The sequence below is a fragment of the Crocodylus siamensis genome, chromosome 5, assembly GCF_052110815.1.
Source record: "Crocodylus siamensis isolate JL-2025a chromosome 5, ASM5211081v1, whole genome shotgun sequence".
Lineage (NCBI taxonomy): Eukaryota > Metazoa > Chordata > Crocodylia > Crocodylidae > Crocodylus > Crocodylus siamensis.
Window position 1 is genome coordinate 206,747,643 of NC_143399.1, and position 25,075 is coordinate 206,772,717.

Sequence of the window (25,075 nt, forward strand, 5' to 3'; positions counted from 1 at the left end):
GTCCCAGATTGACAGGGTTTGGCACTGAACCACAGAGGAGTCTGAGACCCCTTGAAAGGCCCAGCGGCCTGTTACCACTCACCTGCACGGTTTCATCCGAGGAGTACCGCCAGCCCATACACGGAAAGGCCATTCAACCTCAAAGCATGAGGCGTAGCCACAAAGCTTGGTATAAACATGACATGTTTATTGAATGGCTGCTGCTGTATCGGGGATGTGTATCTAGTAATGTATCCGTTTCCTCACTCGCACTTTCTGCCCATCTCACAGGGATGCAGGGCCTTCATCACTGGCCTGGAAGATGGGATGCAGTGCACCCTCAGATGACATCAAGCTGGGGGGAGTACTAGATACACTGGAGGGTAGGGCTAGGAGTCAGAGTCACCTAGAGAAACTGGAGGATAGGGCCAAAAGAAATCTCATGAGATTCAGCAAGGACAATTGCAAAATCCTGCACTGAGGATGAGACAATCCCATGCACCGGTACAGGCTGGGGGCTGACTAGCTGGGCAACAGCTCTGCAGAAAACGACCTGGGGTGACAGGGGACAAAAGGCTGAACAGGAGCCAACAGTTTACCCTTATTGTGAAGAAGGCTAACAGCATCCTGGGCTGCACTGGTAGGAGTGTTGATCTATGATTTGGTGAAGGATGCCTTATAAAATGTTTGCACACCATCTGAAGTTGGGAAGCACTCACTTAAGTGCTCAGGCTTGTCATCTAATGTCCCTCTTATATATTCACCAGTTGTTCACAGTCACACACGTATTTATCTGTTACATTATCTCCTAATATGTGCAACGGCCTGTTTGAGCTTGAAAAGGGTGCTACATACACATGGATTTCAATACACATGATCAGATAGCTTAATTAATCCTAGGAAAAGATAACATTGACTACGCACTTCAGTCTTTTGGGGGGTCACAGAAGCCTCTGAGATTCCAGGTGGGTCAGCTACTTAAGGAGAGTCTCTGGTGTCATTGCAAAGTCCTTTTTTTTGGAGCCACCAAAGAGGCAGAGTCCTCCCAGCGGGGTTCTGGAGGGCAGGATTTCTCTTGCATTCACCGCACAAGCCAGCACCTTCCTGATGCACGGTGCCTCGTTGATCCTATGTCTTCCCAGTCTCGCAGTGATCCTAGACAGTTTCCTATTCACTGCCAGAAGGGACAAGACAGAGTCCTGTACCTTTTTTTGGTTACCAATTTGCGTGTGGATGCAATTCAGTTCTGTGTTTCTCTTACCAGACATTTTTTGGTGCTCACCACTGGAATATCTGAGTACATCTATCATGGACAGGTCCCTCCTTGTTTGCCTTCTGGCTGTACTTGCACGTGGCTGCAGCGTTTGCTCTCCATGGGCTAGGAGCACCGTTGTAGCTGTGATGGTCCAGAGGATGAGTGAGAAGGTCTCTTTGGTAATATCTTTTACTGAATCAACTGTATCGCGGGGAGAGAGGTTAGGCAAGGACTCCTTGTGCCCAGAAACTTGTCCAACATCTCTCCCAATGATCACAGGGGGTCCAATAAAACCATGAAAATGGTTTTTGTCATCTCTCCCCAAAGCTGAACCTGTCAGAGGAGAGGGGTGCTGGGACATTCCCAGGGGCCGATCCATCTGCTGCAGCAGTGAGAGCAAAACAGAGCCTCTCACAGCACATGCATTTCAAGCACAAAGGGGTCAAACAAGAGCAACAGGAAGATAAGATGCCATAAAGCAGGGTGCGGACACCTGCCAAGACTGTGGCACATCCCATCATCCCCTTTCTCTCCCACATAGGGGTTTCTCATCCCCAGAAGCCCACGACCTACAGGGATATCGGCTGCAATAGAGAAAGGGAGAGTATCAAGATAACTTCCTAGAGATGTGATGTACTGGGCTGTGAAATCACCAGCCCAAGGAAGCCACACAGCATAGAAGTAGCTGGACAGGGGGCTAGAAATGGGCTCTGGGGAACCAGCTGGCCATAACCCAGGCAGGAGGAACTGGACTTCTCATCTGGAAACTTCCCAACTGCATTTTCTGGGCTGTGCATACTCCATCACAGGGAAGCAGAAACCCATGTATGTGCAAGGTGCTTCCCACAGCTCTCCACAGGTCCCTCCCAGGGTCTGAGCACCTGTAATCTGCTGTATAAATGCACATTCTTGCTCAGAGAAAGGGGAACACCAGTCACCACGATGCTCTTTGTTGTGTTGGTTGTAGCCGTGTTAGTCTAAGGACATAGGCAGAGAAGGGTCTTTGGGTAGATGTGCTATCTTTTATTAGTTGGTCTAATAAAACCAACTAAGTTTATAGTTATAGTTATAGTTATAGTTTAGACTAATTAGTCTAAACTAGTAGACCATTAGTTTATAGGCCAACTAATAAAAGACAGCACATCTACCCAAAGACCCTTGTCTGCCATGATGCTTTTTTGCACTTAACAAGCAAAAGCAGGAGCTTCTGGGATCCTCTCTGCGGATCACAAAACACAATGCTGCTGGGAAGAATACTCCCCTGCACCCTATCTGCTGAGGGGGAGGAAACCTCCTTCCCAGTCTTTTCATTTCCAGTGAGTGGAGCAAGGTGGAGGACTGGTGGAAGGGGTGAAGAGGCTGTGCCCAAGCCCAGCAAAGGGGTATCAGAAGATGCCGACAGGATTAATTTGCATCTCTTCTCCCTGTTTTGATAACGGTTCCCCCATGGATGAGGTCAGCGATTTTTACAGGAAAAATGACCTGGGTTAATGCAGGATGGCTTTGGTGCCCTGCATGAGGAGTCTTTGGTTTCTACCCCGAGTCAGCTTTGCAGAGCACAGCAGAGCGTGCGCAGCCTGACAGCACTGCCGACACCATGATGGCGTTTCTTTCCTGCTCCTAGATCAGACTGCTGCTTCTGGGAGTCCCCCGGGGGTCTGCACAGCTTTACTGAACCTGCTTTAGCAGGCTTGGGGATGACCAGCTTAACTCACAGGGGATGCTGCCAGGGACTTCTCAGGGGCCTTGACTGGGGGCTCTGGGCAGCTGGTGGTGTGGACGTGCTGGTGCAGCAGGAGCTGCTGCTCCTGGGGGAAGCTTTCCCCGCACCGGATGCACCGGAAGGGCCGGACCTGGCCTTGGTGGCTCCTCTGGTGCATGGCCAGGCGCTGCGCCTGCCGGAAGGTCTTGCCACAGTGAGTGCAGATGAGCGGGCCCTGCCCTGCGTGGACCCGCTGGTGGGTGAGCAGCACCTTGCGCAGCCGGAAGCTTTCCCCACAGTCAGAGCAGGAGAAGGGCTTCTCCCCTGTGTGAAGCCGGACGTGCAGCTTGAGGGTGATCTTGTCCTTGAAGCTCCTGCCGCAGTGGGTGCAGGGGTAGGGGCGCTCGCCTGTGTGGATGCGCCGGTGGCTGAGCAGGTGGTGTTTCTGCGTGAAGCGCTTCTCACACTCGGGGCAGGAGAAGGGCTTCTCCCCGGTGTGCACGCGCCGGTGGATCACCAAGTGGTGCTTGTGGCTGAAGATCTTCCCACAGGCCTCACAGGCGAAGGGCTTGGCCCCCGTGTGCACCACTTGGTGGATGCTCAAGGGCGTCTTGTCCTTGAAGCGCTTGCCGCATTGGGCGCACTGATAGGGCCGGCTGCCAGAGTGGGTGCGCTGGTGGCTGAGCAGGTGGTGCTTCTGGGTGAAGCGCTTCTCGCACTGGGCGCAGGGGAAGGGGCGTTCGCCCGTGTGCACACGCCGGTGGGTGAGCAGGTGGTGCTTGTGGTGGAAGACCTTCCCGCATGCCTCGCAGGTGAAGGGCGGCTCCCCGGCATGCCCCCGCAGGTGGGCGAGGAAGGCCTGGCGCAGGCGGAAGCAGCCGCCGCACTGGGCGCAGGCGAAGGGGCGCTCAGCCGCGTGTGTGCGCAGGTGGGTGGTGAGGTGCTGCTTCTGCGTGAAGGCGCGTCCGCACTCGGGGCAAGCGAACGGCCTCTCCCCGGTGTGGACGCGTCGGTGGATGAGCAGCGCCGTCTTGTCCTTGAAGCACTTGGTGCAGTCGGGGCAGGCGTGGGGCCGCTCGGCCGCTATCCCGTGGAGGCCACCGTGGGCTTCGTGGCCCTCGGTGCCCCCAGACAGGCTCCTCTGCTGCCCCTGGGTCCGGCAGCTCAGAGCCGAGGATGGAAGGGATTTCTCTACTGTTCTGCCACGTGCGGCCAGCGTGCCAGCACCTTCCTTGCGGAGCCATTCCTCCTCTTCTTCCTCCCTTTTAACGACAATCACACGGCCTGCTGAAAAGAGGAGAAAGCCTACACATCGTTTCATCTGCTTGGGACAAAAGAGAGCTCCTACGGTCAGAGATACCGGAGCCGTGCTCACAGGGTTCCTCTCTTGTGACCCCTCATATAGGATGGTTTGGGCAGGGCTGATCCTGCCTCAGGCAGGGGTTGCATGAGATGTGACGCCTCTCCCAGCCCCATTTCTCTAGGATTTCTGTGACTCACCTGCCCAAGTATCTGGGGGTCTGCATCCAGCTCTCCAGCCCTGGGGAGCCCACATGTACGGCTCCTCTCCTTTCTCCAGCTGGCAGATGAGCTCTGGCTTGGCACTGGGGCATCCTGTGCAGAGCAGAGCAACACGGTCTGGTCAGGGAGGCAGCAGAGGGGTGAGGGGTTTCCCTGGGACCCCACATCAGACCAAAGCCCCTCGTCAAGCCCTCCTTGATAGGACAGGAAGGTTTTCGTTGGCTCCAGCTGAACACCCTGGTGCTGCTTGTCTAACTCACTGGTAGACAGATAGGAGCCCTCCCTCCCCTGCTGGGAGGTGAAGGCTGCTATTCAATCCCCCTCGGTCTTCTCTCCTCCAGACTCAATCAGCCCAGTCCCCCCAGCCTCTCCTCACCAGTCCTGTCCCCCAGCCCCACAACCATTTCTACTGGCTTCTGCTGGACTCTCTCCAATGCATCCACATTCTTTCTGCAGTGTGCAGCCCAAAACTTCTCATGATGAGGCTCTTGGGATGCACACAGAGATGCCTTGTGTTATTTCCTGCTGTGCCAAGACACTGTAAAGAGACTGAGCATACAAGAGGAATTCCCTCTCATTGCATGGCCCTATGTCACATAAGCAGCACAAAGGCTAACTATTCCCTGCCCCTCAAACATGATGCTGCAGGCAGAGCTCAGCTTAGGTAAGACAAGCATCCTTAACCTGCTACGTCCTGCCTCCTTCATGGCTTTGTTTTCACTGTGCTAGTGCTGATCTTGGAAAGACTACACTGGGGAAAGTGGGGATCAGCTCCATGTTACCTGCTGTTCCCTACTGGAAGAGTGAAATCTCTTCTTATTTGGGCAGGTGCTAAGCATCCTCCTGAGCACAGGAGCTTGACCTCCACCTGTACAGCAGCCTTTGCACTGTGCATCTGAATAGTAACAGGATCCTGATCAGTGGGCACCCCAAAAAGAGAGAATCCTCTCGCCTGCTGGGACTGGCTCGGCACGGACCGTGTCACCCAAGAAGCAACCTCTCCTTACCCAGTGAAGAGATGAGCTCGTAATTCTCCTTCATCACCTCCCGGTAGAGCTCCTGCTGCCATCCTGCCAGCTCTGCCCACTCCTCCGCTGAGAAATAGACAGCGACGTCCTCAAACGCCACGGGCACCTGGAAAACAAGCAGCCCCTGCTCGGCACCTCATGTGCCAGGGAGACTCCATGCCCTGCAGCCCCCGCTTGCTCCTGATTCAGCTCTGCAGGAAGCTGAAAGGAAAGAAACCCTCCTGCTCCATGTCGGAGCTGCAGTTGTGGCCTGGCAGTGTTTGCAGTTGCTTTCCGCACCATGGGAACGACAGTGAAAGCAAAGGCAATTTTATGCCATGGTGCTAAAGCCTGGCTTGTTGCATCGCTTTCTGCAACCCAAGACAGGGTGGCACCTGATGGACCCAGCCCTGCCTCCAGCCTGACTTCAGATCACCGGGGTTAACTAACTCTCTCTCACCCAAATCCTACCAAAATTCTCCAGGGAGCAGCAAGACACCTTCTAGCCATCCCTTCTCGATACATACACAGTCTCAGGGGTGTATTTGGTTAAGTTCGCCGCCCCTCCTTGGCATCTGCATTGGAGCGTGGGATTTCACAGGACTCCTTCAAGCCTAAGTAAAGGGAAGTTGATTCCAAGAAACCTTAAAGCATCAAAACCCGCCTCGCTCCCTTATCAATATTTATGCTGTTAAACTTTGGGACTTCACAAAACATCACCCCTGTGCTCTGAGCAAGCATCCCTCTTTATTCATGACTGGCAATACTAATTTCAGACACTCCCTTAGCCCTTTCCATTTACAAAGCTCGAGATTGTGATTATCTCTATGCCCACACTGAAGACAAGGAAAATGCAGCTCAGAGGGAAGGATGGATTTACAGAGGCATAAGCTGGTGCTTGCTATATATATCTTTGTTAATTAGTCTATAAAGGAGCATGTCTACCTATAAATGTTAGTCTAGACAGGTGCCTGGCAATGGCTCTGTCACTTCAGAGGCTCTCCCGGTTGACTTTGATCAGCATAAACCATGACAGATCTAGGGCCCTTCTCCTCTATCCCTGCTTGTGGGAGATCCTTTACACCAGTGCAAAAGGAGAGTAAAATGGGTAGCATTCTGATGTGCATGTATTGCGCTGGTGTAGGTGACTGGAGGATGGAAAAATCAGAGGCACTATATGAAACTCAGCATAATGAATGCAAATCCAATTTTTCTTTGGGGCTAAGCCAGGGCTCCTCATGCACAGAATAATGAGGATGAGGTCACACTTTTCTCCTTCCTCTGTGTGTCTTGGCTCTGACAAGGGGCTAAATGCTGCAGTTTGCACCCGGACAAAGTTTCCATCGAAATCCGGGGCAGCTCTGAGCGGGGGACGGCTATGAGTGCAACGTGGCTATGTGGATCACAATGCTCCCCGCTCGTGGTTGACCTGTCCCGAGCAGCTCTGCTCCATCACCTGCCCAAGGAAGATAACACAGATGCTTAGCGCTCTGTATTATTGGTGCTCTTCTGTGACTCAGTTTACCTGCTCCCTCTGCTAGCCTCTCTGTGCTCCACCGCCCTCTTTCCTTTTGAATGGTCTTATTTTCATAATTAGTCGAATCTATTTCAACTGTCCTTTACTTGGTCTGTACTTAGTTCCAATAACTTCTCTTTGCACTACAGGTTTACTGTCCACTTCCTTTTTATTTTAAGTGACTATTTTCATTGCCATAATGGAGTTACAGAGGGCCTCCTTCTACCTGGTATTTATCTCAGGCTGTATCTGCTTCTTTCTCAGACCCGAGGAAGGGCACTTTGTGCCCGAAAGCTTGCCTCCCATCCCTCCTAACTACATAGTTGGGTTCAGTAATATCTCCTATTGGGCCTTCTCAGCTGAAATCATTCTCTTGGCCAATTTCAGCAGACATGCAGATGCCCTCTGTTAAACAGCAGATGGATTCACATCTGTTTCATCCACAGAGTCATCATATTTAGGGACTGCGATGAGTCTCCGGCCTGAACTCCAGCATAATGCAGGCCAGAGGCTCCCACCCAGGGATTGCTGAGTGTTGTGAGTCCAGAAGGACATCAGAGGCTGGAGAGTCCACCCTGGCAAACTGCCCCAGCAGCTAACACTATGAAAACCCGCACCGTGCGTCTCCCGCAAATGCATCCAGCTATTTGGTGCAATTCGCAGAATCGCAGAAAATTCAGGTTGGAAATGACCTCAGGAGGTCACATCCGGTCCTACCCCCTGCTCCCAGCAGGACCAGCCTCAGCTACATCATCCCAGCCAGGGCTGTGTCTACCTGGGTCTTAAACACCCCCAAGGATGGAGACTCCTCCAGCTCCCCGGGGAGCCCGCTCCATGCTTCACCGCCCTCCTGGTGAGGCAGCTTTCCCTAGTGTCCAGCCTCAACTTCCCTTGCCGCAGCTCGAGCCCATTGCTCCTCGTCCCGTCCGGGGCCTCATCGCAGTCCCTGAACACGACGACCCCTTGCCCCGCACCGGGACCAGCCCAGCTCCCTCCTGAAGGCTGCTGTCCAGCCCCCACCCGCCTCCCTCAGCCTCTCCTGGCAAGCCATGCCCGCAGCCCCCAGCCCATCTGCGCTGCCCTCCGCCGGACGCCCCGCCCCGCCCCGCCCCGCGTGCAGGGGGCCGCAGCCGGCCCCGGACGCGGCCTCCCCGCGCCGGGCAGCGGCTCCCCTCAGGCGCAGGTCCCGCCGGCCTCTGCCGAGTCTCGCGGGGGGCCCCGCCGCGACCCGTCGCTCTGCTCCGCTGCTGCCACCTTCGCCTCACGGCCCCCCGTGCCCGCAGCCGCCTACCTGGGCCGCGAGCCCGGCGGGCATCGTGAGGGCGAGGCGCTCGCCGCCCGGCCACCATCGCGCCAGCTCCGCCGGCGGACTACAGCTCCCGGCAGCCCGCGGGGCGGGGCGGGGCGGGGCGGGGCCGGCCGCAGTGCGGGCCCCGCCCCGCCCCCGCGCGCAGGGGCTCGGGCACGTGGGGGCGAGCGGGGGTCTCCGCTCGCCTCTGGGCAGGCTCCGCGCCCGCCGGGGGCGGGTCTTCCTCGGCTCCGAGCTTCCCTGGCTGCGGCTCCGTGCCCGGCCCTCCGATGCTTAGGTCTCCTCGGTCCTGACTTCCCTGGCGCACCAGTGGCGCCTGCATGGGGAAGAGGGTTGAGGGGGCTGCACGACCCCCTGTCTAGCCTGCGCCAGCGGGGCGGGGGAACAGGGACAAGCCCCTGTTCAAGACGCGGCGCCCCTGGCCCGTTGCATGACAGGCTGAAATCCAGTCCCCGTCCCTGCATGCTCCGGGGCAGACCCCGCAGTAAAGCAGGGACGACCGGGCATCTCTAGTGGTACGTTTTCATACCCTGCCCCAGAGGGAAAGAGCAGGAAATCCATACACCACCTCCTATGCCTGCTGTTTTGGGAGATGAGGAGGCTCCCGGGAAGCTCTGAGCTGGAAAGGGCTGGGTAAAACTGCGCCAGTGTGAGCTGCAATGTGCCTAAGGGCCCCCGTGATACGAAAAGGCTCATCTGGGTGTTACAGCAGCGAGAAACCACGTCGCTAATGGCAAGCAACGGAAAAGGATGGCACGCAGACATGCAGAGTCAGGCCTGGCATCTCCAGGCAGGGTGACTCAGTGGACCCATTGTGAAGAGACAGCACATCGCTCTGCACCTCATTAGCACACCAGATGTGCTCAGACTCATCACCGAGGCCCAGAAGAGCCCGATGTGATGGAGGTTGACAAAATAATAAAAACGCAGAGAAAACAAACAGGGATTTGGTATTTATTGTGTCTCACAACAGCAGAAGGGGGGGACACAAAATTATTAGGGACCAGGTTTAAAACTAACCTAGGGGTGACGTGGACAATAAGCTGGATACGTGCCAGCACTGCGCCCTTGTTGCCAATAACGGCATCCTGGGCTGCATCGGCAGGAGCGCTGCCCGCAGACGGAGGGCAGTGATCCTTCCCCTCTTTTCTGCACTGGGGAGGCCACATCTGGAGTCCTGTGTCCAGCTGTGGGCCCCACTGCAGAAAGGATGTGGACACACTGGAGAGAGTCCAGCGGAGGGCAACGAAAACGGCTGTGGGCTGCGGGACAGGACTGGTGAGGAGAGGCGGAGGGAACTGGACTGACTGAGTCTGGAGAAGAGAGGACCGAGGGGGACTGAACAGCAGCTGCCACCTCCCTGCCGGGGGCTGCAAAGAGGACGGAGCTGGGCTGGTCTCAGTGGGGGCAGCTGACAGGACAAGGAGCAATGGGCTCAAGCTGCAGCAAGGGAAGCTGAGGCTGGATATTAGGAAGAACTTTCTCACTAGGAGGGTAGTAAACTAGAACAGGTATAGAGATGGTGGAGTCTCCATCCTTGGGGGTGTTTAAGACCCGAGTAGACAAAGCCCTGGCTGGGATGATGTAGTTGGGGCTTGAAGCAGGGGGTTGCACAAGATGTGACCTCCTGAGGTCCCTTCCAACCCTCCTTGTCCGTGATTGTGAAGTCCTCTGTCACGCAGCGTGCAACTCACTTGCAGAACTCAGGACCACAAGGTATTGTGGGGGCTGATACCCCAGTCCCAAAGGGGACTGAACAGTGGCCTGGACGGACCTTTGGTCTGCCCCAGGACACGGCCCTTCTTACATTTTAATAGCGGCACAGAGGGGGAATTCAACAGCTGGATCGATGGCTTTTATGGCTCCTTTGTGCCACTTGAGCCCTTTCCCCTAGGACAAGGGGGCAGGAATAGTGGGTGAGGGTCTTACCCAATGTAAACCGTGGCCTGCAGTGAAGACTTGGATTTAGGTTCAAGACTGAGACCCAGCAGAAGAGGAAAAAGATTATCCCCAGGGGTGCAAACACCACTAAACTAGCTCAAAGCCCCAAGAGACCTTGCATCCCTTCCTTCCATGGGTTTAGTTTCACTCATTTTTTAGAACTAAAATACCTGGCTGCCCGTGACAGGCACCATGAAGGAAACAAGGAGGGATAGAAATAATTTTTTAGGACAACCACAGGCGTTTTGGGGGAGCGCACTCAACCCAACATCCTTCTGACCCTTCCCTGAGACATGCTGACAGTCCCAGGATCAAATCCACAAGCTCCCTGATGTGGCTCTTGTGGCCCTTCTGCCCTTGGAAATGGCTCCTCTCTTCTCCAAACCACTCTGTATAAATCTATTGTCTAATTTCTTACCAGTTAACCCTGAAACAACACCAGCCATCACACCTGCCACAGGTAAAGCAGGGAGACCACCACAGGCCACGTCCCTGGCACACAAATGGGCTGCGTATTCACTGGGGCTCCCAGGAGGACAGCAAACCAGGTACATTTCACTCATCTGTGTCTCAAATTTAGATGACATCTCCCCGCATGCCATTCACAAGAAGCACCTTACCAGCTGCTTCTGTGAAACCTGCAGCCCCCGTCTCGTGGACGTTTCCCCTCCTGCTATGCAGGGGTCTGTCCTGGAAAAGTAATCCTAGGAAATATTTTACATGTGTGCAGAGAAGCTGGATATGGGAAGAAAGACAGCATTGTGCAACCAGATGGCTCTTCACCAAGCTTGTGGGCACCTCTGTGTCACAGCAGCAGAGAGCTGTGCTGGTGAACAGCGGCGTGCAGCACACCTGCGTCGGTGCGATTTGTTTGGTGGCAAAGATCCTCAGTCATGTAGTCTGCCAGCCCGATAGCACGGGGACAGCTCACCCCTTGCAGCGCTCAGGTCTCCTTGTGCCAGCTGCTGACCCGGATGCTTATACAGCCAGTTCCCACACGTCTCCCTCTCTCTTAGCCCCCTCTGCCATTGGCACAATAGCAAATGAGAGTCCAGCCACCAAACACTCATCCCCACAAGCGCTGGCAGGGAATGTAAAGGGAGGCCCCAGGAGATAGTGAATTTGGCTGGTCTCACTTTTGAATAAAAAATAAATTGCATTCAGCACTTCTATCAACGCAAAGCTATCGGGAGCCCCACATTGGCACTTGCTGGAGTCTGGAACCGGCGTGAGAACTTCGTTAACGGGCGTTCGTTTAAATATCCACCAAAGCCCTCGCTCCCGTCTCTCTCAGCTCTACACTTCCAGAGGACAGAGCTGCACTCCCAGAGCCCGTGGTGGGGCTGTGCACCTCCTGGGTTAGATGGAGGTCCTGCGCTCTGTTGTGGCAGCACCCACAGCTACAGCCCAGCCCAGACCGACGAGCGAAGCAATCAAACAGGTAAGAGAGAGGGGCCAGGGTAATGCTGGGACTAGGGGGTCAGCACACACACCCACAGGAGGCCTCAAATGCCTCTACACAAACCTCTCGTAGTATGGGCAACAAGCAGGAGGAACTCACCCTCGTGCTGGCTGACACCAGCCCGGACATAGTGGGGATCACGGAAACGTGGTGGGATGAAACGCATGATTTGGCGGTCAATGTTAAGGGCTATAGGCTGTACAGGAGGGACAGGATAGGAAGGAGAGGTGGGGGCGTGGCGCTCTATATTAAGGAGGAATACACATCCTCGTTAATTAGCAAGGAGCCAGGGGAGGGGCACTCTGAAGTGCTTTGGGTTAGAGTACAAGGCAGTCGAGGGGAAAGGGACTTAACGGTGGGAGTCTACTACAGACCTCCCAACCAGGGAGAGGAGCTTGACCAGGAATTCTTGGGTCAGCTCACAGAGGTGGTGAAGGCTAAGGATGTGGTAGCCATGGGGGACCTGAACTTCCCGGGCATCTGCTGGGAGGAGCAGTCAGCCAGGTCTGACCGCTCACGCAGGGTCTTGGCCAGAGTGCAGGACCTCCATCTAACCCAGGGGGTGCACAGCCCCCCCCAGGGGAGACACCTTGTTGGACCTGGTGCTGGCCACGGGTGATGACCTGGTGTGGGGGCTGCGGGTGCTCGACCCCCTGGGCAACAGCGATCATCACCTGCTGGGATTCACCATCCAGCGCAAGGTGGCAAAGGCCGGCAGCAAGGCACCGGCCCTAGATTTTAGGAGGGCAGACTTCACCGAGCTAAGGAGGATAGTTGGAGAAGCCCTGAGGTCCCGGAGGGGAGGGGAGCCAGGTGTCCAAGGAGAGTGGTCGCTCCTTAAGGAGACGATCCTCCAAGCCCAAAGGAAGGTAATCCCAACGAGGATCAAGGGGAGCAGGAGAGCACACAAGCCTCCATGGCTCACCAAAAGCATCCAGAAATGTCTCCTTGCTAAAAGGAGGCTTACACCCAGTGGAAAGAAGGGGTCATCACCAGGGAGGGCTATTCTGTAGTTGCTCGGGGATGTAGGGGGCAGTTAGGAAGGCCAAGGCAGAGATGGGACTGGGACTAGCTTCCCAGATTAAGGACAATAAGAAGTCTTTTTTTAAATACGTAGGGGGTAAAAAGAAGGTCCCGGGTAATGTGGGGCCCTTGCAGGACGCGATGGGAAACTTGGTCGTCACACCAGACGGCAAAGCTAACATGTTTAACGATTTCTTTGCCTCCGTCTTCCTAAGTAGGGGCCAGAACAGCCACCTCCCTGCTGGGCCCCCCTCAGGCCCCGGGGGAGGCACACCTCGGCCACGGGTTAGCGAGGATTTAGTTAGGGAGCTTCTGGAGGGGCTGGACGTATTCAAGTCAGCCGGCCCGGATGATCTCCACCCTAGAGTTCTAAAGGAACTGGCCAAGGTCATTGCAAGTCCCCCGGCACGGCTTTACGAGCACTCGTGGTGCTCTGGTGAGGTACCGGAGGACTGGAAGAGGGCCAACATGGTTCCCATCTTCAAAAAAGGCAGGAAGGAGGACCCGGGAAACTATAGGCCGGTTAGTCTTACCTCGATCCTAGGCAAGCTGTTCAAGAAAATTATGTATGGCACACATCCAGGAGGGGCCAGCAGGGGACTGCATGCTTAGGGGCAACCAACACGGGTTCATCAGTGGCAGGTCCTGTCAGACCAACCTGGTGGCCTTTTACGACCAGGTCACCAAATCCTTAGATGCAGGGGGAGCAGTGGACATCGTCTTCCTGGACTTCCAGAAGGCCTTCGACACTGTCTCTCACCCCGTTCTCATTAAGAAACTGGGGGGCTGTGGTATAGACACCCACACAGTCAAATGGGTCGCCAACTGGCTGGAGGGCCGCACCCAGAGGGTGGTAGTGGATGGGTCCTTCTCAACCTGGAAGGACGTGGGCAGTGGGGGTCCGCAGGGCTCGGTCCTCGGGCCCGCGCTGTTCAACATCTTCATCAGCGATTTGGACGAGGGGATAAAAAGCACCTGTTCAAATTTGCTGATGACGCTAAGATGTGGGGGGACGTGGGAACACTGGAAGGATGCAACAGGCTACAGTCAGACCTAGACAGGTTACAAGGGTGGGCGGACGAGAATAGGATGGGTTTTTACACAGACAAGTGCAAGGTGCTGCACCTGGGGAGCAACAACCGGCACCATACCTACAGGTTGGGGAACTCCCCTCTTGTCAGCACGGAGGCGGAAAGGGATCTGGGGGTCATCACTGACTCCAAGATGAACATGGGCCGGCAGTGTGGGGACGCGGTCAGGAAGGCCGACCGCACCTTGTCCTGCATCCACAGATGCATCTCGAGCAGGTCCAGGGAGGTGATCCTCCCCCTCTATGCAGCACTGGTCAGGCCGCAGCTGGAGTACTGCGTCCAGTTCTGGGCGCCGCACTGCAGGAGGGATGTGGACAGCATGGAGAGGGTCCAGAGGAGGCCACTCGCATGGTCGGGGGCAGCAGGGCAGGCCCTACAAGGAGAGGCGACGGGACCTGACCCTGTTCAGCCTCCACAAGAGAAGGCTGAGGGGGGGTCTAGTGGCCTGTTACAAACTAGTCAGGGGCAACCAGCAGGCATTGGGGGAGTCCCTGTTCCCCCGAGCACCGCCAGGAGTGACCAGGAATAACGGTCACAAGCTGGCAGAGGGGAGATTCAAACTAGATATCAGGAGGCGCGACTTCACGGTCAGGGCGGCTAGGGTCTGGAACCAGCTTCCAAGAGAAGTGGTGCAGGCTTCTACCCTGGGGGTGTTTAAGAGGAGGTTAGGTGAACACCTTGCTGGGGTCGTGTGACCCCAGTCCTCTTTCTTGCCATGGCGGAGGGTCGGACTAGATGATCTGCTCAGGTCCCCTCCGACCCTGCAAACTATGAAACTCTCAGCTCTACACTTCCAGAGGACAGAGCTGCACTCCCGGAGGCTCCTGTACCTGCCACTTATTCCCAAGTTGGCTGAGGCACTCTGGTCGGAGGTCTATGAAATCGTGAAGGGTGATGGACACAGCAAATAGTTATTCATCAAGTCCCAGAATACTAGAACCACAGGCACCCACCAAAATCATCAGGAAACTCATTAAAAACAAATGAGGAAGTCCTTTTTGATGCACTACATAGTGAACCCAAGGACTCATCGCCACAGGAGGTTGCAGAGGCAGGCAGCATAGCCAGGTTCAGAAGAGGGACTAGACAGTTTCATGGAGGACAGGTCCCTTAGGAGTTATTAAATAAAACAGTCAGCGATGTGTCTTCTGACATCCCTAAACCAATGATGGAAGATGCCAGGGAGGGTGGATCACTGTAGACTGGTGGGTCCACAGATCATGTCTAAACAGCCTGTGAAAGATGACTATGATCAATCAAAAGCATGCGAATGCCCACACGTACAATTCAAAAGTGGCCTGCACCTCCATTCACAATTGTTTAGGGGTCTGCAAATAACAGGTTGAAGACCACTGCTGTAGCTGGACTACCTGCCTGACCTGGTATTCCATCTGTCACATTACATTTTACTATTAATTGCTATGATTTTGAGAAATAAAGCAGGAACAGGCCAGGATACCTGGGTCATGAAGTCCAGACCTGCGATTGCAGGCAAGCACATCCCACCACTCCTCTTGTAAGTGAAGAAAGCTCCCTCTTAAATCCAGCTGTTGCCCCATCCAGTCCTACAGAAAAGCTGGTCCAGAAACTCACTGCTACGGGTATCCCGCAGGACTTTGTAAGTGGGACCTGGCAACACAACACATAAAACCCAGCTCTGTTATTAAACTGCAGTGACCTCATTTGAGGTCACACACATTAAGCCAGTTTGTACTTGTGTGTTACACTTCAAGCTGTTTAAGAAGGTGAATATGGACTGGTATCAGTCCCCTCGTGTGTGTGCTCAGGGTCACTTCTTGGTCCCCTGGTGGTACTGGGCTTCAGCACTGCAGGGCAGTGTTTGTGCCTTCCCACCAACACTGCTGCTTCATTGCAATGAGAAAGTGGCACGCCTGTAGGTTTGTCCTGTGAGGATTTGCAAAACACTTTTGAAAGTTACCAAATCTATACTCAGTAGTGAAATCAACTTGGTACAACCAAGGAAAAAAAAAAATCACCAAATGCTGAAGTCTGAGGCATGCAACCAGAGGAACTGGGGATGAGAAAGATAGAAGGCAAATAGACTGGAATTTCTATGCTGTAGGCTACATAGATTAGTCTGCACGAGACATTTACTGCAGAACTGACTAACCATCTCTGCAGTAGTGTCACCATCTACACATGCAGTGCCATTAGGACGGAGTAAAATAATTAACTTCACTGTAGGATAGTACTGCTAGACACAAGCACTATCCTACAGCAGAGGAAATAATATTAATGTTGATGGGGCTAGCTGGGGCATGGGGATGCTTCAGAGGTTATTCATCCACATTAGTTGCATGTGTAGATGTACCCAGTGATCCTCAATTAGGTGCCACAGCCCCCTGGGGCGTCTTGAGATCCTTTCAAGGGTGCCATGCAATGTTAGCACTGTGAGGGGTGCAAATGCAATTCACAAGATAAATGCAGATTCCAAATAAGTGTTAAAAAAAGGCCCACATTGCTAGGGTCGGTCCAAGTTCTTCTCAAAAAAACCCCACTTTATGATTTTTGTGCGGTCAAAAAGAAGAGAAAATGAAGAGCTGGCATTTTCCAAGGGAGCCTTCAGTCTAATGAACGGTGCTTTGAGTCTAACAAGGTGGAGAACCACTGCCACAGATAAAACCTGGACGCTAGTTGCCAGAGAAAGAGCTAGAGGCAGTAACATCGGCTGTCAGTCGGGCCGTGGGACAGACTCCTGTGACTCAAATTCCTAGGACAGAAAGCGGTTTGCAGTCCTCCAGCCAGACCTCCTGCCAAAACAGGCTGCAATTTCTCACCTTGCAGTCCTGCCCTGAGCCCACTGGCTGGTAGCTGAACCAGCAGGTGTTATCTAGACTGGGGCAGGGTGAGACCCTGGCACCTCAGGCATGTTCACTGCTTAATTTTCTGCTGCAACGCAGTCAAAAGGATCATTTTTGATCCTTCTCTAGGCTCTTTTCTGGGCCAGCTGCTGGAGGAACCCTGCTTCCCATTACAAGCCCCTACTCCTCCACTCGTGGTAGACTGTCTTTGGAAAGCAGAGTGAGGCATGCTGATCACTGCTTATGAAGCCGTCCCGTGACTTTCCCTCCCAGCTCACTAGGTCATGTCAAACATATGGTCGGACCGTGTTGTCCCCAGGGGGACAAACTACATGACAATATGGCCCCAACTACATCATGCCAGCCAAGGCTTTGTGTAGCTGGGCCTTAAAAACCTCCAGGGATGGAGAGTCCACAACTTCTCCAGGGAGCCCACTCCAGTGTTTCACTGCCCTCATGAGAGTTTTTTCCAACTATTCAACCTCAACTTCCCTGGTTGTAGCTTGAGCCCATTGCTCCTTGTCCTGCCATTTGCCCCCACTGAGACCAGTCCAGCTCTGTCCTCTGCAGCCCGCCTGCAGGGAGGTGAAGGCTGCTATTCAATCCCCCTCGGTCTTCCCTTCTGCAGACTCGATCAGCCCAGGTCCCTCAGCCTCTCCTCACCAGTCCTGTCCCCCAGCCCCACAACCATTTTCCTTGCCCTCCACTGGACTCTCTCCAGTGTGTCCACATCCTCTCTGTAGTGGGGGCCCACAACTGGACACTGGACTCCAGGTGTGGCCTCCCCAGTGCTGGATAGAGGGGAAGTGATTCTTCCCCTCAGTCTGCTGGCAACGCTCCCGATGCAGCCCTGGACGCCACTCACCTTCTTAGCACCAAGGGCATGCTGCTGGCTCCCATTCAGCTTATTGTCCACTGTCACCCTAAAGCTTTCTCCCAAATCCCAGGCCTTTATGATCATAGGAGCAGCTTAGTCATTCTCCTGCAGGTTTAATTAACCCTGCTGGCTCCAGTCAACTCTCTTGGATGGGGTGGGTGGGACACGGATCCAGACTGCAGCCGGGAGTGGTAGTGCTCTTAGGGGTTATTGCAGTTCAGCAAAGGACTCTGCAGAAGGCATTAATATGCAAGACTAGAGGAATTAATACTGTTCTCCACCCAAATGCCCAAGTCCAGGGAACCCTGGAGGCTTGTCTAATCAAGAAAGTCAGTGTAATTCTTCTGCAGGGTAATACTTTGCTGTCTCCTACTTGCTGCAGCAGAGCCATGCCACGCTTCCTCCTCCGACTTAGCAACCGTTCCCAGGACTTCCCGCGTCTTCCATGACATTGCCAACCTTCTCGTTTGCTTTCCTCATCAAGGTGTCCAGGGCAAAGTCCTCCCTCTGAGGAAGTGTGTCTGGCTTGGGCGATCAACAGCAGCGGCTTGGGCCCAGATGAGCTTGCAATGAGATGCAACTACTTGTCCTATAACTGTTATACGTAAATTGAAGCCAAGTGGGAGATTCAACCTACAGGTGTTATGCTATAAACACCTGTAGGCTGAATCTCCCATCTGGCTTCAATTTATGTCCAGAACGTCCTGGTGAAATTTCAGTTTACAAACAGACATCAAAGTGCCTTAAAATAACCTATATTGCAGGCCTTAGAGACCAAAGGACAGATATTTCCTGATGAGGACCTGCACAGTAACGGCCAAAGGAAATTATTCCTGTCTGCATGACAGTGTAGCCATAGACCTGCCAACAACCCCAGAAAATTTATTTTTTGGGCTGTAATTCTCACAGCATGCCCCTGCCAAGGCCAGTCAGGCACAAACGTGATAAACTCTTTAAAGCTCCAAGCACTATAAGAGCCTGAGACTTTGTATTTTAGTATTGTAGTCACAGCACATAGAGAAGCGGGGCTGGAAGGGAGTTGCAGAGGTCCCGTCTAGTTCAATCCCTGCCGGACGCAGGATCAGCCCTGGCCAAACTGTCCTACACAAATCCATTGTCTGACCTCTTAGCAAAACTACAGATGTAACATTTAACCCCGGGCTGGTTCTAGTCAGGTCAGTTATCTCAGATAGTCTGAACCGTCTCCAAATGCCTCAACCTGTGAAAAATTTTGCTTAAGTTTTTTTGTTTTGTTTTGCTTTTTTATGAACTAAAGTAATAAGCCTCCTCCTGAAACTGAGAACAGGAACACCAGCTGCTGCCCTGCCTACCTGTGCTGTCAGCTGTCGCTTTCTAATAGCCCATTTCCTACTTAAAAAATGCTTTTTTTGGTTTTGAGACTGACAGCTAGGTCTTGTTTCACACTCGTGCACTTAATTTTCATTTTACAGTGGGGTAGAAATTATCCCGCTGCTACTTACCCCTTCTGACCATTAAATACAAAATGCAGAAGAAGCATTAAGAGCAGGGCCAGAGCCTACAGCCCTCTCTCCCCTGTGGCAGCATTTCTCTCTCTCTGCCCCACATCTCTTCCCCTCCTAGCTGCCCAGTGAGCCAGCTCCATGAGCCGGCTGGAAATTGCCCTAGGCAATGCCCAGCCCACGGCCGGGTGCTCAGAGCACTTTGCTGGGAAATTCAAATCCAAACCTTCTCTAGGTAGAGGGTGGCTGGAAGCTGTTTCCCACCCTAGGCAAGTGCTCCATCTACTAGACCATTGGGCTGAATGCATGAGGGCCCTCTTCCCCACCTACTAGTTTTACAGACGCGCACCAGGCAATCCTATGCTGTCATGGGTGCAGAGAGAATCAAAACGGAGGGGGCCAAAATTGCAGGTACCTAGCTACGCAAGGGCCATTCCCCTCATAAAGGCAGGGTCCTCACTTCCTGTGCATCTGGCAGGAAGACAGGCCATTCCTTTGGCATACTATCATTCTGGACCAGCAATTCATCCGACTTAATCCCCTGGAACTACAGCCCTGCATCCATGGCAGAGATTTTGGGGTGGGGAGCACGGTTATGTGGTGGAGGGAGGTTGGTTATTACTCTGGTACAGTGGTAATGTCACACGTACCCATGCAAAGACCAAGTGGTTCTTCAACTAGGATCTAGCCGCTGGAGCAGACAACGTACCCCAGGGAAACCAGCAGACAGACACCCAGAGGACAGGCGGTCATTGCAAAATCTGTCTTGCGCCGACTGCCACAAAGGGCCACCAATTCTTGCAAGCTCACGTGAGCCTGGACTAGCCCTAAAGCAATGCAAGTATCATCAGATTGGAGAATTCAATGCTGTGGCTTGGTGATAAAACTAGCAGGAGCAAAGTTTAATTAGGGGAAGATCATGACAATGAAGTTCATGGCATAAGAGAGAGGCTGCTAGGTAAGTGCAGCCATTCAGGTGAAAGGAGACGCTCATCAAGGAGAGTCAAGGGGCTCACTGTACTTTCCACAGGAAGAAGCCTTTAATTCACTGATCCAGGAGAATGAGTGTTTCCCCCTGTACTTTAGAAAGGTTTTCTATGCATCTTTTTTTTTTTTTTTTTTTAAATATAAAAAAGGAGGAGCAGCTGGTGGTGCTTTAAGAGGCATTTTCATGCAGCATGCTGGGTCACTCCAGAGCGGCTTGAGCAGAACTGGGAAGGGCGCCTGACTGCAGATGCTTGCTCACTAAAGCCAGAGACTGCTACAAGAGATGGGGGAGGAGGACAAAAGCCTAACAATGGGACAATTCAACAGCACGTGGAAGAACGCTGCCACTTCCCACTGCACCAGGGAAACAATAAATAAGGGGGCAGCTTTGTGACAAAGGTCTCATAGTCCAGAGCAAGCTGCAGTGAGGTCTCCTAGCAAACGACTTCCTCACTGCCACAAGACCGACTTAGCATAATACAGCATAAATAAAAAGCTAGGCTATGTGTGATTAAATACATGAACAAAGTTGCTATCGCAGTTCATCCTTGCCCCCGAGACAGAGCGAGTCCATGCTTTACCGTCCTATCAGAACAATTCAGTGATTTCCGCCAGGATTTGTGCAAACTAGTGAGCTTCTACTGGAGAGAAATCAGACAGCTACTGGCAACTCAGGGCACTTGTACTCCATTTATGCTAAGTAGGTGATGTTATTTTGTAGGGCATTTCCGAGGCAGCCAACAGAGCAAGGAGGCTGGGCAAGTATCTGTGGGACACTCGGGGCCCAGAGGGGAGGCTGAGACGTCAGCAAGGTCCCATGGCAGACCCCAGGCCAGCGGGGTCATCACACCAGAGATCTGTTCCTCCCAGACAGACCGCTGGACGCCGTCACGTGCCCCGAGTGCAGGGGCCTTGCTTTGGGTCCTCAGTGCAGTGCGATTCCCAGGCTTGCTGTATTCAGAGGCGACGCTGCAGGCTCACGTGTGGCTCCTCTGATGTAGCTGAAGGTACTTGTTCTGTGTGAACCGCTTCTTGCATTCAGGGCAGGCAAAAGGTCGCCGTCCACCCTGGGATCCCGACAGGGCTGCAAGGTCAGGCTTCTGGCTCGTGGCCCCCCCGCCGGCCGAGCGCGACTGCTCTGCCGTGGGCGAGGGATGGGCGGCAAGCCGCGGGGCCTGGCCGGCACCCTGATCGGCATGCGTCCTCTGGTGCGCCAGCATGATCCGCTCGTCCCGAAACCGCTTCTCGCACACCACGCACTGAAAGGGCTTCTCCTCAGCCCGGGCACGCTGGGTGCACGGCGCCGCTGCGCCCATCTCATCCCCACCCGGCAGCCGCGTGCCCCGATGGACCCGCTGGTGGCTTTTAAGGTGCTGCTTCTGGCTGCAGGTCTTGCCGCACTCCCCGCAGCGGTACGGCCTCTCACCCGTGTGGACGCGCTGGTGGATGACAAGCGTCTTCTTGTCCTTGAAGCTCTTGCCGCAGTGGGCGCAGGGGTAGGGGCGCTCGCCGGTGTGGATGCGCTGGTGGCTGACCAGGTGGTGCTTCTGGCTGAAGCGCTGCCCGCAAGCCGGGCACGGGAAGGGCTTCTCACCCGTGTGCACGCGCTGATGGCTCAGCAAGTGGTGCTTCTGGCCGAAGTGCTTCCCGCACGCTGGGCACGGGAAGGGCTTCTCCCCGCGGTGCACCTTCTGGTGGGACACCAGGATCTGCTTCAGGCGGAAGGTGCTGCCGCAGTCCGGGCAGGCGAAGGGGCGGGCCGCCGTGTGCGTCCGCTGGTGCTTCCGCAGGTCCCGGCTCTTGTTAAAGCCTTTTCCGCACTGGGCGCAGAGGTGCGGCCGCTTGGGTGCTGGGGGACTTCGCAGGGGCCGCACCTGCAGCTTCTGGGGCTGGCTCCTTCCCTTCCCGGGGGCCGTGTCCTTCCTTCCCATGTGGGTTTTTTTGGTGGCGCTTGAGGTCCCCCTTGGAGGGGAAGCCCTTTGCGCATGTGGGGCACTTGTAGGGACGCTCCCCTGTGTGGCTCCTCTCGTGGATGGTCAGAGCCGTGTTGCTCTTGAAGCTCTTGTCGCACTCGGGGCACGTGGGCGGCTTCTTCTTGAGCGAGACCCTGGGGTGAGGGGCTGCCGGAGGCTGGCTTGGCGCGCTGCCCCCCTGGCTGTGTGGCTTATCGAGGGTCTTGCTTTGAGCCGTGCTGCTCTGCGTCTTTGCGCCCTGTGAGTCCGCGCATCCTTCGGGTTTTCCTGAGAGCGCAGCGGGGGACTCCTGGGTCTCTGCATGCTCCTCTTCCTCCTTCTTGACCCGAGAGGCATCATCTGCTGGGAAGGAGAGAGAAGGAAGGGCACAGAGGTTATTTTTTGGAGCAAGACAACTGCAAGTTCAGTGTCCCCCGGCGAGCATTTGTGGACGAAGCTCTGACTTCCTCTGGGGAGTTGGGAAGTCTCCTCCCTTCCCACCCAGAACAGAGATGTTCCCCTCACATCAGAGAAATAGCTGCATTAAGCTGAGCAGGTCTTAGCCTCGTGATGCTGAACTCCAATGCAATACCGCTGAGACACAGCATCCGCCATCAGCAACACGGAGCAGCTTCAGTGCCCAATGCAGAATTACGCTGTGCTATATAGGAGCAAGTTTTGGACCCCGTGGCCACCCCAGAGAGGCAGCCAGGCTCCAAGGCCATGCAACTGCTGGCCTCGCTCTCTCGTGGGTTAGACAGCTCGGTTTTGTTCACTCCAGTCCTCACCCTGCCCATTGCCACAGCCTCAGGAGGTCCTGGACACACAGGCACATTTGGGTGCTGTTTCAGCTGGTAATCCTCTCCCACATGGAGCGTAACTTAACTATTTCTACTGGGAAGTCATGAGTGACCCCAGGCCTGGTACCCCCAGGGGTGTAGATGCAGTCCCATCTCTAGGGAGCTTCCTCACCCTGCGGGCGGTGGACTTCACCCTGTGCCACCCACCAGACCAGGCCCCCGTTACTCACCTGACCAGGAGCATCGGGGCTTCCCCGGCACACCGGGGTCCGCAGGGTCTCCGACACACGGCTCTTCCTTCTGCTCTATCTTACAGATGATCTCCGGTTTGACAGACGGCCACCTGCCCGGGACAGGGAACAAGTGTCTTCCACGTGCGCTGGTGTGCTTGGGGTCTGCCCTCTCCGAAATAACCCCTTACTCCAAATCCTTGGCCCAAAGTGTCTCACCGTCCTCCATCCCCTACCAGCTTTCTGCCCCTCTCAGACACAGGCCTGTTGTCAGGTTGCTCCTACCAGGCTATGGTTTGGTCCTCCATCTTCTGTCCCCACTAATCTACCCTGGCCTCCTGCCCCTTGTGCACCACAGGCCGTAGCCTCAGGGACTGCTCTCTGATCCTCCATGTGCAGGGTATGTTATGGCTCATGGTGCTCAGCGATAGAGGGACACCCCAGCACACCAGTCCAGCTTATGACCCTGGGGCTGAGGCTTCCCAGCCCACATTTGGGCCCCGAAAAAAGATCAAGGCAGGTGGACTTTCAGCCCTTGAACACAGGACGCCTCACCCAGCGAGGCCACCAGCTCGTAGTTCTCCATCATCACATTGCGGTACAGCTCCCGCTGCCAGCCCGCCAGCTCTGCCCACTCCTCCACCAAGAAGTAAACCGCCACATCCTCGAACGTCACCGGCGCCTGCAAGGACAAGCGATCCCGGGTCAGCGTGTCGGGCTGCGCCAACCCTGCAGCCTGCTCACAGGGTTGCAGCCGGGGTCTGATCCTGCTGCACCCCGAGCCTAGGTAGGGAGGCACCCCTCTGTCTACAGGACCGGGGAAAGAGGATTTCAGTGGCACCCAGTAAACAAAGAATTAAAATAAAAGAGAGACAGCTGCAGGCTGTGGAGCGGAGGCCCCTGTTCCCTGCCTCGCCACCCCAGGTCTACCCTCTGGCAGGCCGAAGGCAGGGGGTGCAAGGCCAAACGGCAGAGGAAGGAGAGCAGAGGTCGCAATGCCAGGGAGCAGGCTGGTGAAGGAATGAGAGAAGACAGGGTGGCTGGTATGGGAGGGGAGTGAGGACACCCCATTATCCCAGCAGAGATGCACCCAGCTCTGAAGACGGTGCAGCCGCAGAGGGTGAGTGGCAAAGGAAGATGAGGCAGGGCTTTATAGGGGACCCCCCATTCAAGCAGCCCACCTGGTAAAGAGCCCAGGTACCTCTTGGGTAGTCATCTCCCCAGCCCCACAGAGCACTCCCGATGGCATGAGGTGCAATAAGGGGACCCTGCCAGCCACCCCGAGCAGCGGACTGGACCCAGGACACTTGAGGACAGAGCACTGCCCAGGCATCTTCCTGCTGTGCACAATGCAACCTCGTCAGCTGCCCAGACTCCAGATTTACCTGGATTTCTGGAAGTGCAAAAACAGAAATGCCTTCCAGAAAGCAGGCGGCAGTCCCCATGCTGCTGGACAGTCCCCCCGCGTCTATTTACAGAGGCAATTTAATGAGGCACCAGTTTTACGGTGCTTCACACCGCAACCAGTGCTCCAGCATCTCCCCGGGACTCTCACTCCCCATTGGAGCATGGGATCACCGCGCTCTCGCACCGGCAGTCATAACAACACTACACCTACAGCCTCTGGCCCATCTAATACCTCAGGTGCCCGCAGACTCACCTGAGCTTGGCTGCCTTCTCTCTGGGGTTACAGCCTAATTGGATTTTGCATGGGGGTTGGCCCACGTGCTGCACTTCTGGTCACTCCAGCGTCCCCTGCTCAGCATGCCCCCCGGGTCAGCTCTTCAGGCCCTATTCTACACCAACACGCTCAGCACTTTGGGCATCCTTGTGCACCCTACTCTAGGGGAGCCCTTTGCTACTTTCACCACTGCACCCCACCTCGAAGGCAGAATGGGGCTCAAGTGCCCAGAGACGTGCCTGGCCCCAACCCTGGGTAACCCAGCAGGGTGTGGGGCTAAGGTGATTAGGCCCCCCCTACTCACTTTCCACCAGGGAGGTAACTGGCCTGGCATTTCTGGAGAGCTGCTCCACCGGGACCGGGACCGGGACCTTACCTCCAGGGTGCTCTGAGCAGCAGTTCAACCAGGTGCTGCTGCAGCCCTGGGAGCCTGGACCTA

The 25,075-nt window shown here is 54.9% G+C and overlaps 2 protein-coding genes across 2 annotated transcripts in view; both read right to left on the reverse strand.

The window, feature by feature from the left end:
* Window positions 1-165: 165 nt before the first annotated feature.
* LOC149865258 (uncharacterized) lies at window positions 166-22,052 on the reverse strand. The gene is made up of 5 exons (XM_090049838.1): window positions 20,955-22,052; window positions 8,272-8,437; window positions 5,465-5,591; window positions 4,437-4,550; window positions 166-4,223 (listed from the first exon to the last, which is right to left on the reverse strand). Exons 1-5 carry the CDS (start codon window positions 21,902-21,904, stop codon window positions 2,941-2,943), a joined length of 2,640 nt encoding a protein of 879 aa, XP_089905964.1. The 5' UTR covers window positions 21,905-22,052; the 3' UTR covers window positions 166-2,940.
* A 1,414-nt stretch (window positions 22,053-23,466) lies between these two features.
* LOC149865259 (neoverrucotoxin subunit beta-like) overlaps window positions 23,467-25,075 on the reverse strand; it is a 57,121-nt gene continuing 55,512 nt past the window's right edge. The window contains exon 5 of the mRNA XM_090049839.1: window positions 23,467-23,637. Coding sequence (XP_089905965.1) covers window positions 23,467-23,637 — 171 coding nt within the window. The remainder of the gene's footprint in view (window positions 23,638-25,075) is intronic.